Source organism: Orbicella faveolata, unplaced genomic scaffold, assembly GCF_042242905.1.
Source record: "Orbicella faveolata isolate gen_17 unplaced genomic scaffold, um_ofav_v1 contig_1, whole genome shotgun sequence".
Classification (NCBI taxonomy): Eukaryota; Metazoa; Cnidaria; class Anthozoa; order Scleractinia; family Merulinidae; genus Orbicella; species Orbicella faveolata.
The window spans coordinates 17,036,861-17,051,649 of NW_028301536.1; the positions used below are offsets into that span (position 1 = coordinate 17,036,861).

Genomic DNA, 14,789 nt, shown 5'->3' on the forward strand with positions numbered 1-14,789 from the left:
GTTCTGTGGTTCGAAGGAGCTCCAAGGACCGTCTTATTTAATTTTTGCCCAACTTTGAACACCTGTATTGATACATTCCAGGCCACTCAGCTACTACCATTTTTTCATTGTTTTCAATTATGTTCATTTTTTATTGCATCTATATGATTCCGTGTTCTTTCTTATCTTTTTCTTTCCTTTCTACTTTTTTAATGTAATCTTTTAAATTTCACTTGGTAAATCCCATTTTTAATTATTTACTGTTACTAGTCTTCCAACACCATATATTTTGGTTAGATAATATGTAGCTGATGTATTTCGATGATGTTAGATGTTGTTTACATATTCATCTCGAGCTTGCCCTGCACATTTACTGTGACTCTCCATCATTTTACTCTCTACATTCCTACAGCCAATTTGATTTCCCTTATTCTTTACATTGCCTATTACTATGAATGTAGCCATTGAACGGAGCTGCTTAATGCACTTTAGTATTTTGACTTTTTTTTCACAGTTTCTTAATTCTTTTTTATATACATACATAAAATTTTATAGTACTATAATGTCTAAACTGTACCCAGACATTCACACTGTACTGCATACAGAGAAAAGTATACTGCACAACTATTGCAATTCGGTAGATGGACAAGTACATCAGTAATATTTCAATATTTCGAGTTTTAAATGCTTTCACAGATGGTATTGAGTCACATCTAAATGGGGCAAGAGAGTTTTTCTTTTAGTTCACCCTTTGAAAACGTTCTCCTGAAAATGATTCAACAAGTTTCCTGGAGGCTTGTACCTTGCCACAACAAACGTCAAACGACCATCAGCAGTCTGGGCTCTGCCCATTCCCAGCTCTTTACTCTCCTTCCAAACCACCTGCGTAAAATGCCCCGTGTTGCCCTGGAAACCTGGCTTATCAAATCTGTAATCCTTAACCTCGGCATACCACATGTTTGTTGCCTCATCGCCCGCTGATTCAAACTTTCCAGAGAACATGGCGATGTTTTCACCGGTCCCTTTACGTTCTGACTGAGAAGCGTGCTGAAGGCTACGGGCACGTGCCAACTTCTCCGCCCAGGCCTGCGCGTCCTTTGCAATCTCATCGGACCATTTCAGTGGTGGTGCACGATGCTTGGCCCGGTATTTGTTGTGTGCGTCGAGGGCTTGCTTTGAAAAGCCAGCTTTTGAGGTTGAGCTTGGCGCGCGTGATTCTCCTTACAAAAAAAAAAAAGAAAAAAAAAAACATTTAGTGCTCTTGTTAAGATGACAATCAAAGTCAGATACGACAGTCATTTAGCAAATCAAGACTTGTACACAAAGTGGCTTTAACTATCCAAAACCATGGGTTTAATTGTTAGGGTAACCCAGCTCTGACAGGGTACTATTACTGTTATGTAGCTTAGAGTTTAGCTACTTGTGTAACACAATGGATGAGCCGGTCTATTTGGATGTTTCATGCACTCAGCATGTCTTTAAAGCACTGGTGTAACAATTATGAAATATATTAAAGAACCATTAATATATTTTGTCATTATATTATTTTATTGCCTTGCCATAACGTAGTCAACAGCCAGCATTAACCAGGAAAAAAAAATTACCTCCTCCCAGAGATTGTTTAGTATCATGGGGTGCTTTACAACCTGGGGAGTCTGCTCAAAGAAAAGAAAAAAAGAGGATTCAAGTGTAAAAAATAACCATAACAAACAAAAACTACGTATATATACTGTAGCTAAATATTTCTATATTTATGATTAGGAATGACCAATTCTTTGAATCATTTCATCGATTTTAATGACCATCCATTCAGGGTCACTAAGAAACTTAGAGATTATTTCAAACAACATACAACCTTTATCAGGAAGCGCCGCTTTCATGTCTCTAGAAAATGCTTGTGGGTTTCTTGACTCTGCGGCAGTAAAAAAGAAACCAATAGGATATTCGTAAATATTAAACCTTTCCATTAATAAATCAACTAAAACATTTCTCAAAAAGACCAAAAACTAGTCAGTTTTAGTAGAATTCTACTCGCATAATGTAATGCAAATGCTGCAATCTGATTAGCTGAGCAATCGACGACGCTGGTTTCCGTTTCGTAAACGGTTGGTGCCATTTTTAACGGTCGATGACATCATTGTTGACCAAGCCTTTCAGAATGGACGATGCCATATCTGCTTTAGTATAGGCCTGGACAAGGTAGAAACTGGTTTTAATTTGTTGATTGAGTAAAACGCACTCGTCAAACGCTTGATTGTTCATATTTACACTGGTTTGCTTGCGGTTAGCTTTTATTTAATGGTTGGGTCAACTCTATCATTAATATTTGCAGATATTTGGCGGATCAACCTGGTAGTGTAGTGGTAGAAGAGGGATATTAGGAAACGGAAGTTTCGGGTCTGATACTGGGTGGTTACTTACAAATTTTCTTTTTTCTTTTATTTCGTAGAGAAAAATTCGTTGATAGTTAAAAAAATTTGTAAGTGTCGCGAAATTGGCATCGACCGTTTACAAAACGGACAACTGCATCGACGACTACCAGCCATTAATTTTCATTGGCTGTAGGTCGTCTAGGGAATGGCGACGTTTCCCCATTTTTTCGAAGTTTCGGACGAACATTTATAAACAAATGGATAATTGAATTGCTGAAAAGACTGAAAGAAGAACATTCATGATTTTTTGGCGTCAAAATCTCGAAACTGATGTGCGCATACACAACTGTAAATCTCTGAAATGACAATACAGTCCGCGAAATTCGGATTTTTCTTCAATTAGAAGGTTAATAGTACGTAGAGGAGTAATTAAGAATCGCCAGTTAAAGGATTATGAGCTGGAGATTTCTATGAGGTGATAGTTTATTCGGTCTTTGGCCTCATCAACTGTCACCTCATAAAAATCTCGTGCTCATAATCTAGTTGTACATTACATCAAGAGTGGAACTCATGATCTGATGTACACCTGTCACATGCTTTAAGCAGTAAGTCACTAAGCTATAGGGAGACTCGTAGCCAGTTGCACAACTTGTTAAGTTACCCAGTTTTTAATAAATTCTGCATATTGATAGGATCAGGAATGATGAAAGTGTCCCGTGTACATAGCTACATGCACTTCGCCCATCAACCTGATGTGGTGAAAGTATACGATGAATGTGATAATCTTACCATGAACTGTTGTGACAGTTTCCTTGGAATACCCACCTTGACCTAAGTAAGAAAAAACAAACAAACAAACAAGCGAGGAAAACCTTTGTGAGAAAGTAAATTCCAACTCGTTCAAGATTGAACATCGATAGAAAAACTGCAGAGAAGTTCAAAGCTGCTTGGATCATTATGCTACCCTTTCCCAGTCTCTGTTTTTTAGCTTGACTTTTCTTACCCTAACTCTTACTGTTTTTCTTATAGATTTTCATATAAATTAGTTCCAAGCAGCGCCGCATGTCCCTGGGGTCGATTAATGCTTGTATTCTCGTCGCCCGTGTACTTAGCACGGATGTATCGGTATTTTATTGATTCAGATGTCATCACAGTTGAAAAGATAAGAAATCTGGTCCCTTGTAGGACTGTACCGCTGCTAGGGACAATATGCCTGGCTTCTCATCTTTGTTCTGTACCGAATATAACAGTCCCACAAGGAACGGCAAGATGACATTGATCTCAAACCGTAACTCGTTCACGACCGCGACACAATTAGTGGTCCGGTTCCTCTGTTTGTTTGTTGGTTTGGTTAGCTGTGTTGTTGTTGTTGTTGTTGTTGTTTTTTTCTCACTATTACTTCCACTTACTATTTCCTTTTAAAGTCACTGTTACCGTGGATACTACAGTCTTCTTAGTACCATCCGGATACGTCACAACCTGAAATCAAACAGCATTTTGCTTTTCAATGTTGGTATTCTTATTTTCATGCGTCAGTTATGTGTGGGTGAAGAAGTATTAAATATGATAGCGAGTTATCTTTCTGATGACAAGAAACGTAGAAATATGAAACATGTTTGTTGATGCAATAGACTATTAATGTATTTTTTAACACTTCTGGTGAATAGTCCGTAGGAGTAGTTGTTGTTAGTATCACCCAACTAGTGGACTAATGCAACCCTGCATTTTAATTGGCTACGCTACTAGAGGACTATTAGTAATAGTCCTCGAGTAGCTAAATTGGCGCAATCGAGCGTTACGCTTTCTTTCGTTTTATTCCGAAATAAATATTTCTTCAACTTGCATTTGCTGATTAGACCCTTAGACCCTTCGCACTCAAAGGCCACGGGTCAATAGCCCATGAGGCGAAGCCGGGCTACGGGTCTAACTGTTAATTATAAGTTCCTCACCGTTTCCTCTCTACGATGCTCGCCAGCTCCAGTAGGTCGTTCCTCGTGTTTCTGCCGCTGGTGCACAGGTGTGGAGCATTTCTTAGACTGTTCCTTTTCGGGAATTTTTACTGGCCCGTCCTGTAAAAGGAGTAGGTTATATTTTCACAATTAAACAGAAATTACTGTCTGTTTCAGCAACCAGAGTGATGTTAAAAAAAGATACCAAATAGGAAATGCGAACAAACTAAAAAATAAAGCAAAAATAGTAAAATGAGAGAAAATGCATAGCAATAAAACACCATGCCATTAATGTTCCTCTTTCGTTTAATATTATTATTAAGAGTTGCTTTTCCTTTTTCCCCCATTACACAATCCAGTGAAGTTCGCTGCAATACCAGGGCTATCAGGGCTATTATTATCAGTATTATCCACCTCACGTGCCTTTGACGGGAAGACATTTTCTTTAAAAGCCCTCATGTTATTTCCCGCCGGCCTGTAACGGCCTACCACGAACACCTTCCCGTCGGCACTCTTAGCCCTGCCTATTCCTAGCTCTTTGCTCCCTTTCCAAACGACTTGTGTGAAGTGACCGGTGTTCGACTGGTAACCAGATTTGCTAAAGTTGTAGTCTTTCACTTCGCTGTACCAGCTGTTTACAGCGTCGTTACCGTCAATTTCCCGCCCAAACACCATAAAAACATTTTCGCCATCTTTTGTGTCGTCATGGCGTAGTCGGCCTTCGCGCGCAATTTGCTTGGCCCATGCCTCGGCGTCTCGTGCAAGGGCGCTGGACCATGTGAGTGGAGGAGCTTGATGAGCTTTTCTAAAGTTGTTGTGGGCTTCCAGAGCTTCTTTCCCAAACGAGTCCATATTTCTATTTCACTGAAAAAGAAAGCGAAAGTTAACTTTGTTCGATATGTAAATGGCCAATGTGACTTCTGTAGTTTTTGTTTAACTGTCTTCCATTTTAAATAGAATAAATAGCGAGAACTCCATTACAGTGTTCAATCTGGTTGGATCTCTGTGAGTATTTCGAAGGTATTTCCTGATAGGGAGCTTAAGCAAACCACGACGGCAACGGTAACAAAAACGTCACCAAACAAAAAATTTACTGAGCGGAACAATGGCTATGCTCGTGCGTTTTAAATATTTGTACATTTCGTAGCCGTCCTCTACTAAACAACAATGTGAAATGACCAAGTTTAGCTTATCATGGAGAACGTAGGCCACGGGGGCAAATTTTTTCGCATTGCGTTTGAGAATCGATCGCTGGCATTACATATTTAGTTTGAGCAGGTTTTCAGATCTCAACAGGTTCAAATAGGAACGAATTTCGAAGGTAAAATATAAATTCATTATAAATCCATTGAAATATAGACCCATCTGTGGGTCGTTTCTGGCGTCACCGTCGTCTTTGCTTAAGCTCCCTTATAAATCATCGCTGAAATGACAAACCTAGTGGTTGCTTGGAGCATTGATTTAAAAGTAAATAACTCCTACCTTCAATTACTGCACTATCCTATTTAACGAAAAATAGTAAATTTAAACAACTCGTCGACTTGTGTATGAAAATAAAGTATATCCATTACAGTCTGGATCTCGGCGATTTATCCAACTTACGTGGCCCGTAATAATCTTCTTCACCAGCATTTAACCGTTAATTATAATGCCAAGACGAAGGTTCAAACCAGGATCTCAACTCCGAGAATTTTCATTTTCGATAATAATCTTGACATCGTGGAATATTTTTCCTTGTGGCAATTTGAATTTTAAATCAAGCGCATTCAACAAAAGTGAAATGAAGAAATGTCGAAACTGAAATTTAGCAAGCTGCAATTGAACTTGTTTTTTGGGTAGGTGGATAAATAAATTTCTAGACCAATGGGAATCGATATGATGTTAGCGGAAAACCCGTGACGGTCAAACGAGCACTCCGGGACGAGCACCTTGTGAAGGCTATCACGGACATGTCCTTCTTGACCGTCACGGTGCTGTCACGGGAACAGTGGGGCTCTCTCGGGTAATTGTCCGAAGTTCGTTACGTAGATTAAAAGAGAGAAAACTAATCAACATATAGCTAGTAAACTTACAGTAAATGGAGTGAGACTAGTTATATAAATCAAGGAATCAGAATCTTTGACTAAATTAGCGCAGGATCTTCATCACTTTTCGCATACAGTCATGTTGAGTACGTAAGATTTCATTCATAATTATCATCAGCGATGAATCTCGAAGTTAAGACTGTATAAATCGAAAACGACCTGGAAACCTGGGAAACAAGAAAGCTCTGACGGAATATCATAGGTATATTTATTCATGCGCCGTAAGCATTGACGGATGTGATTGGTTGATACCATGGCATTTACAAGTGATCGGCACGTTTACTTGCAGCTGTCAACTGGTCGCCTTGAGGCCACTCAATAAACGCCACGATACATTATTTAACGGCCCGGTGAAAGATATCCGATGTTGCGCTGTTAAAAACACGATTTCGCCACTAAAGCGGCCTGTCCAAAATAAAAAATAAATAAATGAATAAACGTAGAATAAAAAATAACATAATATTTTCAAGTGAAACATATTTTCTAGTCATCCTGCTCAGCAGTCATATGTTTTTTGAAAACATTCACTTATTACACTGTAAAATTACGATTTTTGGTAGCGACAAATAAATATTACATTTTCTATCATAGTTTTTTCATTTTTTCTCTTCCAACTGTAATCTTACCCCCCGTAGCAACAGAATTAATGGTTTTTTTATTTTCTTTCTATCTTTCTCTCTCAAATCTCATGCGACTGCAAAGCTAGGAAGAAATGTTTCTGTGGCTACAGCAGGTTAAAAGATGATATGCAAATTTAAGAAGTGAAGACTTTATGTTGTAGGAAGTTACTGAAGAACACGTCGGCGTTTATTGGTAAACCAACGCAATCTGACAGTTTTATTTGGAAATGTTTTGAAGCCTGCGAAGCTGATTCATATAAACATCGCGATATATTACTGATGAATCTGATAGAAGTCATTTTATTTTAGAACAAAAAATAAGAAAATCGTTTTTCTTTGCCATCTGCGTATGGTACGGATTTGTTTACGATTGAGAAGAATCGAGGCAGGGGAGAGATCCTGTTCAAGGTGTCAACGAATAAGGGGAAAAGGGAGAAAGGATTTACTGATAGGGTGCATGTTTATAATCACAAATGTCCCGCGGTTTTAATGTTTACGAATCGAGGCGTTTCAAGAGAAATACGAACCGCCATGCATCTTATAAATTATTTCAACACCCTGTCTTTGATCATTTCGACCAACTTGCTACTTACCTGCTCGAGAAAGTATTTCTTTTATCATTCGACAGCGCTTAACAGTGGGTGGAATCGTTTATAAATATTCCAAGGAAAACGCAACAAAAAGCAACTTGATACCACACGTGTTGGTGCAAGCCAGAGAAGCGCACGAGACTGTTGTCCAGGGGAGTTTGTTCAAACAAGTTCTCAGGTGAACAATGACTGGTTTACCTGTGGACAAAGTATATAATTGAAAACCAAAGCTCGTTTAAAATTTGCATATAAATGATGCATTCTGTGTTACGAGCTCGTTGTCAAATACAGGGTCAACCATGTCTTTTAACCCAATTTCATCCTTGATATATTGAGACCTTCAGTTTATTATGTATTCTGTTAGTTTATTGTCTTGTCGGCATCTTTATATTTAGTGTTTGTTAACACTCTTTAAAGGGACTTTCTGGAATAGCAGCAATTTATGCCAGCTAATTAAACGCGTTGTTTTTTCCTCATTGTTCTAGATATATCTTGGGATATATCATTAGCCATCATTCGACCCTGAAAAAGAGAATTCATAAATTTCAAATTTCCTCTGCATGTGGTCAAACATGTTATTTTATATAACTGGCCCCTTAGACAAAGCTTAACACTAAATACATTGATCAGCGATCAAAGCGTCCGTTCACTTATATCTGGAGGATCGTAACGATCTTATGGAAAGCACTCCCAATGTATGCTCACCAAAGAGTCTCCAGCGACTGTAGCGATCGTTGCAATGAAAAGTATACCAGAATGCAGTGCATCGTTCGATCCAGGTCGTCTCGGAAACATTTTTTATTCCCTAACGATCGTGGGAACTGGCAGTCCTAAGAGTCGCTCAACTTTCGCTGGTTGATCGTAACGATCATATATTGCGATCGTAGGGATCATAAGGAAACCAGCCTCCTGGATAGCTTCAAGTTTTTATTACTAGCTCAAATGGGTTCATTACCATGCTAAATTATGACTGTTTCAAAGAAAGTGCTGTGTTCGGACTCGTGTTAAGGAGCATTAATTATGAATGGTTCTATAATTGAAGATGCGCGCAGAAGGCGTTTAATACTGTATATAGTCATATAATTTACACTGACTGTCAAATCTCTGGCGGGCTTATCGGTTAATTGTTATCTTCAACAAGGGTTCGGGCATATAGCCAACATAATTTTTTTCCACTTCTGAACGAAAACGACAGGCACATGTTTGCGTGGTAAGTTGACCGCCATGGCAGAAAAGTTTGCTCGTAAATGTAATAATCAATCAATTCCAGCATAAAATATACCGTGGGTGAATCTCGCCTAGAGAAGAGATGTTTGAAACTTTTACGGAAAGATAGCGAGACAAAACAAAAAAAAAAAACTCTTTTTTTTCCAGAGAAGCGACAAGCTTTCAGGTGCATGCAGTTTTAATTAATTACAGTGAATGAAATATAAATTGGGAAACAGCTGAGAAGCAATATGAGTTAATTCATCCATTTAGTAGGTATTACGTGCAGTCGCACACTACACCTTTGAAACAAATTACACTGCCCGGCTGACGGTTAAAACTTATAATTGAAACTTTAGTCCGTGCAATTCTTCCATCGTAGCATGCGTCAGAAGGCCTAAGAAGACCTCAATTTGCGAGCACCTTTTGTGTCAGAATTGCTGTAATGTCTCTGTGGGAAAATGTCAAGTTACCCTCTCTAATATGAATCGTTTTATATCACATTTTTCGCAACACAATTTCACCTTAATACATATGCTTAAATAACAATCACCAGGAGTAACAGATAACATGGCTTATTATATCGCAGAGCTTGACTTTTGCGAGTAGTAACAAGAGTTAACTCAATGTCACACAACTAGTGTTGTTCATTCAAGTTTTCAACTTCGGCTATTAGTGTTCAGAACATTTTCATGAAACTTTTTCAGCACATTTCCTGCTGGGTTGTACCTAGCGACAATATACGTAAGACTTCCATCGCGACTCTTGCATGTTCCCACTCCAACTTCAGTGGTATCTCGCCAAACGATCTGAGTGAAGTGACCAGTATCGAAACCAAAACCAGGCGAGTGGTATTTGTAACTGTTGATCTCCGAGTACCAAATCCTCACAGCGTCAGTGACATCATAGTGGTTCGACATGCGGCAGATGTTTTCTCCCTTAAACTTTCGTTCTTCTTTATGCGTGTGACGCAGTTCACCATTTCGAGACAACTTCTCTGCCCAAGCCTGCGCCTCTTTTGATAGCGCAGCGGACCATTTAAGACTGGGCACGCCGTGAAGGGCGCGAAGTTCATTGTGTGCTTTTAGTACCGCGTCAATGAACGAATCTGCAACCAATAAAATTGCATCCATAATATAACTTACAATAGTGCGATGTCATTTTCTGGGAAAAACGGGTAAGACCTCACCCCCTGCAATAGAAAATATGCGATCATAACCTGATAACTCAAGTAAATAATGATAAATCCAGGAAGGCGTAAGGAGAAACGGCCAGTCCTATTGCCCATTTACTTAGAAACGGAGCAGATAACATTATCTACATACAACGAAGGTGCCAACAGCTAAAAGAGATTGAATAGATAAGTGTATTGTAAGTTCTCTTACCGTGTGAAATAAAAGAATCTTGCATCTTTACCACGTCTTCCCCTTGCTGGGATGTCTTTTCTGTAACAGAAAACCACAAAAGTATTTCTTTGTGTAATTTGCCTCCACATCGATGATTGAAGTAAAACTACTTTACACAAGTAACTATGCGATGCGTCCTACCTGGCATTTGTTGTTTTTCTCCCGTTGGCACCTGCCCCAATCAAAACAAAACAGAACAATTTTAAAAATACGTTTAAGTTTTCTTAGCCTGCGTACAGACTTCACCGTCACTGTTTCCTTAGCAAAGGAAATAGTAGACGGTTGTACGCAGCTGGCTGTATGTGCCGGGTCAGCTTGAATTGAAAACTGTTTTCTGAATGTGGGAAAGCCCAGGCTGTACTAATTGAGTCATTTCTCGTTTAAACCCAAAGAACAAATTGGAATTCAGTACACGTGTAGACAACATTGCAGTCGGTGACACAAGCACGGAAAGAGACACGAGAGCTAAATCCACGTGTTTGTACAAAAATACCAGGGTATCGGTGATCGCTTATTCAAGAATTGAAATCTGCAGCCGGACAAGCACATTTTGGCGAAGAGTATACTGGGCTTGAAATCCTGTGTGGTTACTGTTGTCGTCTCGTTTAATGAAAGCAACGAGGATGATTTAAATTTATATGTCATTTATTAATCCTCACTTTAACTCTTTGTATAAAGTATATCGTTACGATTAAATTTAGAGCCGAATATCGTCATGTTCGATGCAATCACTGCTGCTGGATACTTTTTGGCCATGAACCTCTAGATGAGGAGAAATGGCAGTGAACTTCAGCTAAGAAGCTAGGTTATTTGACGTGAGTGTTTGCCTGGTGCCAATCACCCGATCTGGTCCCCGAAGAATGCTCTTATACTGTTTTTAGAAACTGTTGCTGTTATTTAACAATTAGACCCGTAGCCCTTGAGGGCGAAGGGTCTAACTGTTTTAGTATCACCCAACTAGTCGGACAGAAAAGGCAACAATAAAGTTAGCAAATGCAAGTTGAAGAAATATTTATTTGGGAATAAAAAGAAAGAAAGCGTCACGCTCAATTGCGCCAATTTCGCTACTCGAGGACTATTACTAATAGTCCTCTAGTAGCGTAGCCAATTAAAATGCAGGATTTGCATTAGTCCACTAGTAGGGTGATACTAAAGTAACTTAGTCGACCAACCTTTGGAAGGACGTTCCCCTTGAATGCGTTCAAGTCATTTCCGGCTGGACGGTATCTGGCCACCACATATACACTTCCATTAGAACTCTTTGCTCTTGCCATGCCCAGCTCCTTAGAGTTCTTCCATACTACTTGGGTAAAGTGGCCTGTTCTAGGTTGATGCCCTCCCTGGTTAAAATCGTATCGCTCAACCTATTGAAAAAGTGTTGAAAAGAAGGCCAAAGTAAATTAAATTCATAGTAGTGTATGGTATAGCTGTACTCGGGCCCAACATTCTGACGAAGTAAAGTGACACTACCACAGCGATTTTGCTGCAATTTTGGCCAAAACATTACTACAATTATGACTGAGTGCCTTCGCTCGCACACAAAAGCTTTTAGAACACCAAGATGAAGATAGTAAGTAAACTTTTGAAGAAAAAGTAAATTGTAAATTGTTTTTTAGTTATTTTTCCAACTGCAAGACACGACGGAATTTGAAAGAGTTTGGCGGAAACTTTCAATTTGACATCACAACCCTGTGTATGCGTAACTCATTAAATCACTGCTTTTAAAGCTGCACATGCACTTAAATAGCCTATCGGTAACCATGTGTGGGCCACACGGGACGAACTGACCTTGGAGGATTAAGCACTCTTAGAATACTAACCCAAACACTATCATACGACTTTCAGAAGGGAACTACACAGTTCTTGAGACAACCAATAGAAACTAAAGTTTACAGAACAAGAAACCTAAACAGGATCTTTGTGGGAGATGCAGACCAAAGCCAGTAGACAAACCCAAACATCACCATCGATGGGGTATTGTTCGGAGCTGAAGTATTCTCGATAAACTAAGATAAACAACAAGAAGTCATAAGACTCACTGTGTGGGCTGTCAGCCCTAAAATTGCAAGACTAAAGTAAAACTCTACATGCGAGCCAGGTGGCCCATCAGACCGGAGCTTAACTCGGTTTCCGTAGCATGAAGCGGCTAGGGATGGGATGCTAGTCCATCGCAGGGTTACCCCCAGCAATAAATTCGCCTGTACCCATTTATACACCTGGGTGGAGAGAGGCACTGTGAGAGTAAAGTGTCTTGCCCAAGAACACAACACAATGTTCCCAGCCAGGGCTCGAACCCGGACCGTTCGATCCGGAGACGAGCGCACCAACCATGAGGCCACCGCGCCTCCACACACAAGACTAAAGTGGTAACTACAAAATGATAAACAATCGGTGATCACGTATCAGAAATTTAATTCTATACAGGTCTTTGAGCTTCATAACACTAGAAATGTGTTTCTAGCGAGATTTATTAGAATTTTAGGTATAGTATACTTATTCAAAGGTTACCGGTACACTGTCAGCCATTATAGAGTGCAGTTGCAGTCTCTCGTCTACGCAATGGCGACGTTTTTTCGTTTTCTCGATGTTTTGGCGGAACGTTTAGATGCAAATGGTAATAAAATTCCCGAGAAGACTAAAAGAAGGTAACTAATGGTATTTGGACTTAAATAACTTGAAAATATATAAAAAAAAATCTATAAGTTTCGTGCGATCTATAAGTTTCGCGTGCGATTTGATAATACAGTACGTAGAAAAATAATTGGAAACCGATATTTGCGCTAATTTCAGTTCGAATTCTACTAAAACAATTCGGCGTCATTAACTATCACCTGCTCATAACCTACGAGTTTTAACCAATAACATGAATACTAGAACCATCTCCCTTTCTTCAATTTTCTTTTTGAAGGCTAATCACAAGTCACACTAGAATAGAATTTAAATTTTCCCTTGGTGATTGGCTTACCTAAAACATTTGCATGTTTATCAAACAGTGGACGATAGTTTTAATTAAAATCACACTTAATTTACAGTATTTAGCCTACATGTCCGGGTTAGTTAAATTACCCTCCTTCCCTCCCTCTCTGTGCCAGTTTAGATATGCTTGTTTTCTAGTGATCTCCTCACGCAAGGTACAGCAATCTCAGCCACCCATATGTAATTTACCTCTGAATACCAAGTCTCCGTCGCCTCTTCTGCTGCAGCATCAAAACCCTGAGATGCCATAAACACATTTTCTCCAATTCCCTTCAGTTGATCGTGTTTGAGGCCGCCTTCTTTCGCTAGTTTCTTTGCCCAGATTTGTGCGCCTCTTGCAAGCTCATTTGACCAACTTAAGGGTGGCACATTGTGTGCAGAACGAAACTTGTTATGGGCCTCGAGGGACGTTCTAGCGAACACATCCATTATCTACACAGTAAATGACAAACAGTGGAACGTTTGTATTGCGAGGATAAAAAAGTTGTAACTAAACCTCCATGTAAATTAAGATTGCAGATAGAGTTCGCTGAAGCCTGTATACCTACATTGCTAGTACAGTATACTCCAATGTAATTTTAACTCACAGGGCATTGTTCTTGACACCACCTGACTCTTCAAACAAAACTTGAAGATCAGTTTCAAAAGATGTCATGCCCGATTACTTATTCAGTAAACGAGAGTCACCACATTGTGTCGACAGAGCAAGAACATTGTCAATCGCCAATGGGATGCCATGGTCTGTTTGTGGTAAAACATCAGATTAGAACTGAAGTAATATTAGAGAAAGCACAAGTAATATTTAGGTAGCATAAAAATGGCGGTGTTTAAGGACTGCGCGGTGTTACCTCAGTTTTCTTTTTTTATCTAAAAATCCGCAGACGTACCAGGTTATGCACCAGCTGTGTCCTAAAATTGTGTTGTTTCTTCTTACAGTCGCTCAATTTCGTGGATATTACTGACAAGAAAGATATTCGAGACCCAAGGTTTCGCAGTAAATGTTGAATTTGGCGTCTTAATTGTTCAACACTTTCGTGTGACTGCTATTTGCATATATTTAGTAATTCACAGCATTATTCAAAAGCACGTGGTTGATTGTAAACTTTGTTCTTAACAGGAAGACATTTATGTTTTGTTATATTCACACCTACGCCTACACTGGACTGAATAATGAATTGTATGATATCATATGGCAAGGTATTCTCTGATCCTATGCTAACCTGTTTGTCGGAAATACTTTCATATTATTTCTGAATATGATACTTTTTCAATATTCGTGATTGTGAAAATTAGTGTAACGCAAACACCAGTCTGGTGACAAGCATAGCCATTCACAAGCTGAAATACATGTTTATTTCCCTCACTAACACTCTTTATTCTGTGGCGTTACACTGGAGTAAAATATGGTGTACTGGTTGATATTCATTGATACTCATTAAGAAAGGATCACTCATGTGAGCTTACCATAAGCCAAGTTGACTCCCGTGGCGTAAAATACTCACCTAATATAACTGTACGGTGTACAATGAATGCAGCCGGCCTGAGTAACGTGAGACGTCGTTATAACTTGCACTTTGGTTTACAAATTATTATGCCCTTGTTAACCG

General features: G+C 39.3%; 2 protein-coding genes across 5 annotated transcripts; both read right to left on the minus strand.

Annotated features, from left to right (window-relative positions):
- Positions 1-99: 99 nt before the first annotated feature.
- On the minus strand, positions 100-8,392 carry LOC110045751 (uncharacterized). Of its 4 annotated transcripts, XM_089292702.1 has the most exons (9): positions 8,300-8,392; positions 7,598-7,792; positions 4,724-5,164; positions 4,301-4,420; positions 3,761-3,830; positions 3,141-3,182; positions 1,835-1,891; positions 1,584-1,637; positions 100-1,199 (listed from the first exon to the last, which is right to left on the minus strand). In XM_089292702.1, exons 3-9 carry the CDS (start codon positions 5,150-5,152, stop codon positions 724-726), a joined length of 1,248 nt encoding a protein of 415 aa, XP_089148828.1. In that variant the 5' UTR covers positions 5,153-5,164; positions 7,598-7,792; positions 8,300-8,392; the 3' UTR covers positions 100-723. The 4 variants fall into 4 exon arrangements, with proteins under 4 accessions (XP_089148828.1, XP_089148823.1, XP_089148832.1 ...); XM_089292697.1 differs by lacking the exons at positions 7,598-7,792; positions 8,300-8,392 and adding an exon at positions 5,903-6,212; XM_089292706.1 differs by lacking the exons at positions 7,598-7,792; positions 8,300-8,392 and adding an exon at positions 5,783-6,212.
- Positions 8,393-8,508: 116 nt separating this feature from the next.
- LOC110045650 (uncharacterized) lies at positions 8,509-14,566 on the minus strand. Its single transcript, XM_089292818.1, has 6 exons — positions 14,070-14,566; positions 13,372-13,614; positions 11,379-11,570; positions 10,348-10,378; positions 10,186-10,245; positions 8,509-9,908 (listed from the first exon to the last, which is right to left on the minus strand). The coding sequence occupies exons 2-6, from the start codon at positions 13,609-13,611 to the stop codon at positions 9,460-9,462; spliced, it is 972 nt and encodes a 323-aa protein (XP_089148944.1). The 5' UTR covers positions 13,612-13,614; positions 14,070-14,566; the 3' UTR covers positions 8,509-9,459.
- Between the last annotated feature and the right edge of the window lie 223 nt (positions 14,567-14,789).

Bases quoted from the DNA above. Each gene is read 5' to 3' on its own strand.
- LOC110045751 (XM_089292702.1), bottom strand. From the start codon at position 5,152: ATGGACTCGTTTGGGAAAGAAGCTCTGGAAGCCCACAACAACTTTAGA. The intron at 3,831-4,300 runs GTGAGGAACTTA...GTTTGATTTCAG, and splicing joins AGCATCGTAGAGAGGAAACG to GTTGTGACGTATCCGGATGG. The intron at 3,183-3,760 runs GTAAGTGGAAGT...TTTCTTACTTAG, and splicing joins AGTGACTTTAAAAGGAAATA to GTCAAGGTGGGTATTCCAAG.
- LOC110045650 (XM_089292818.1), bottom strand. From the start codon at position 13,611: ATGGATGTGTTCGCTAGAACGTCCCTCGAGGCCCATAACAAGTTTCGT. The intron at 11,571-13,371 runs GTAAATTACATA...CTTTTTCAATAG, and splicing joins CGGAGACTTGGTATTCAGAG to GTTGAGCGATACGATTTTAA. The intron at 9,909-10,185 runs GTAAGAGAACTT...TATTGGTTGCAG, and splicing joins AGATTCTTTTATTTCACACG to ATTCGTTCATTGACGCGGTA.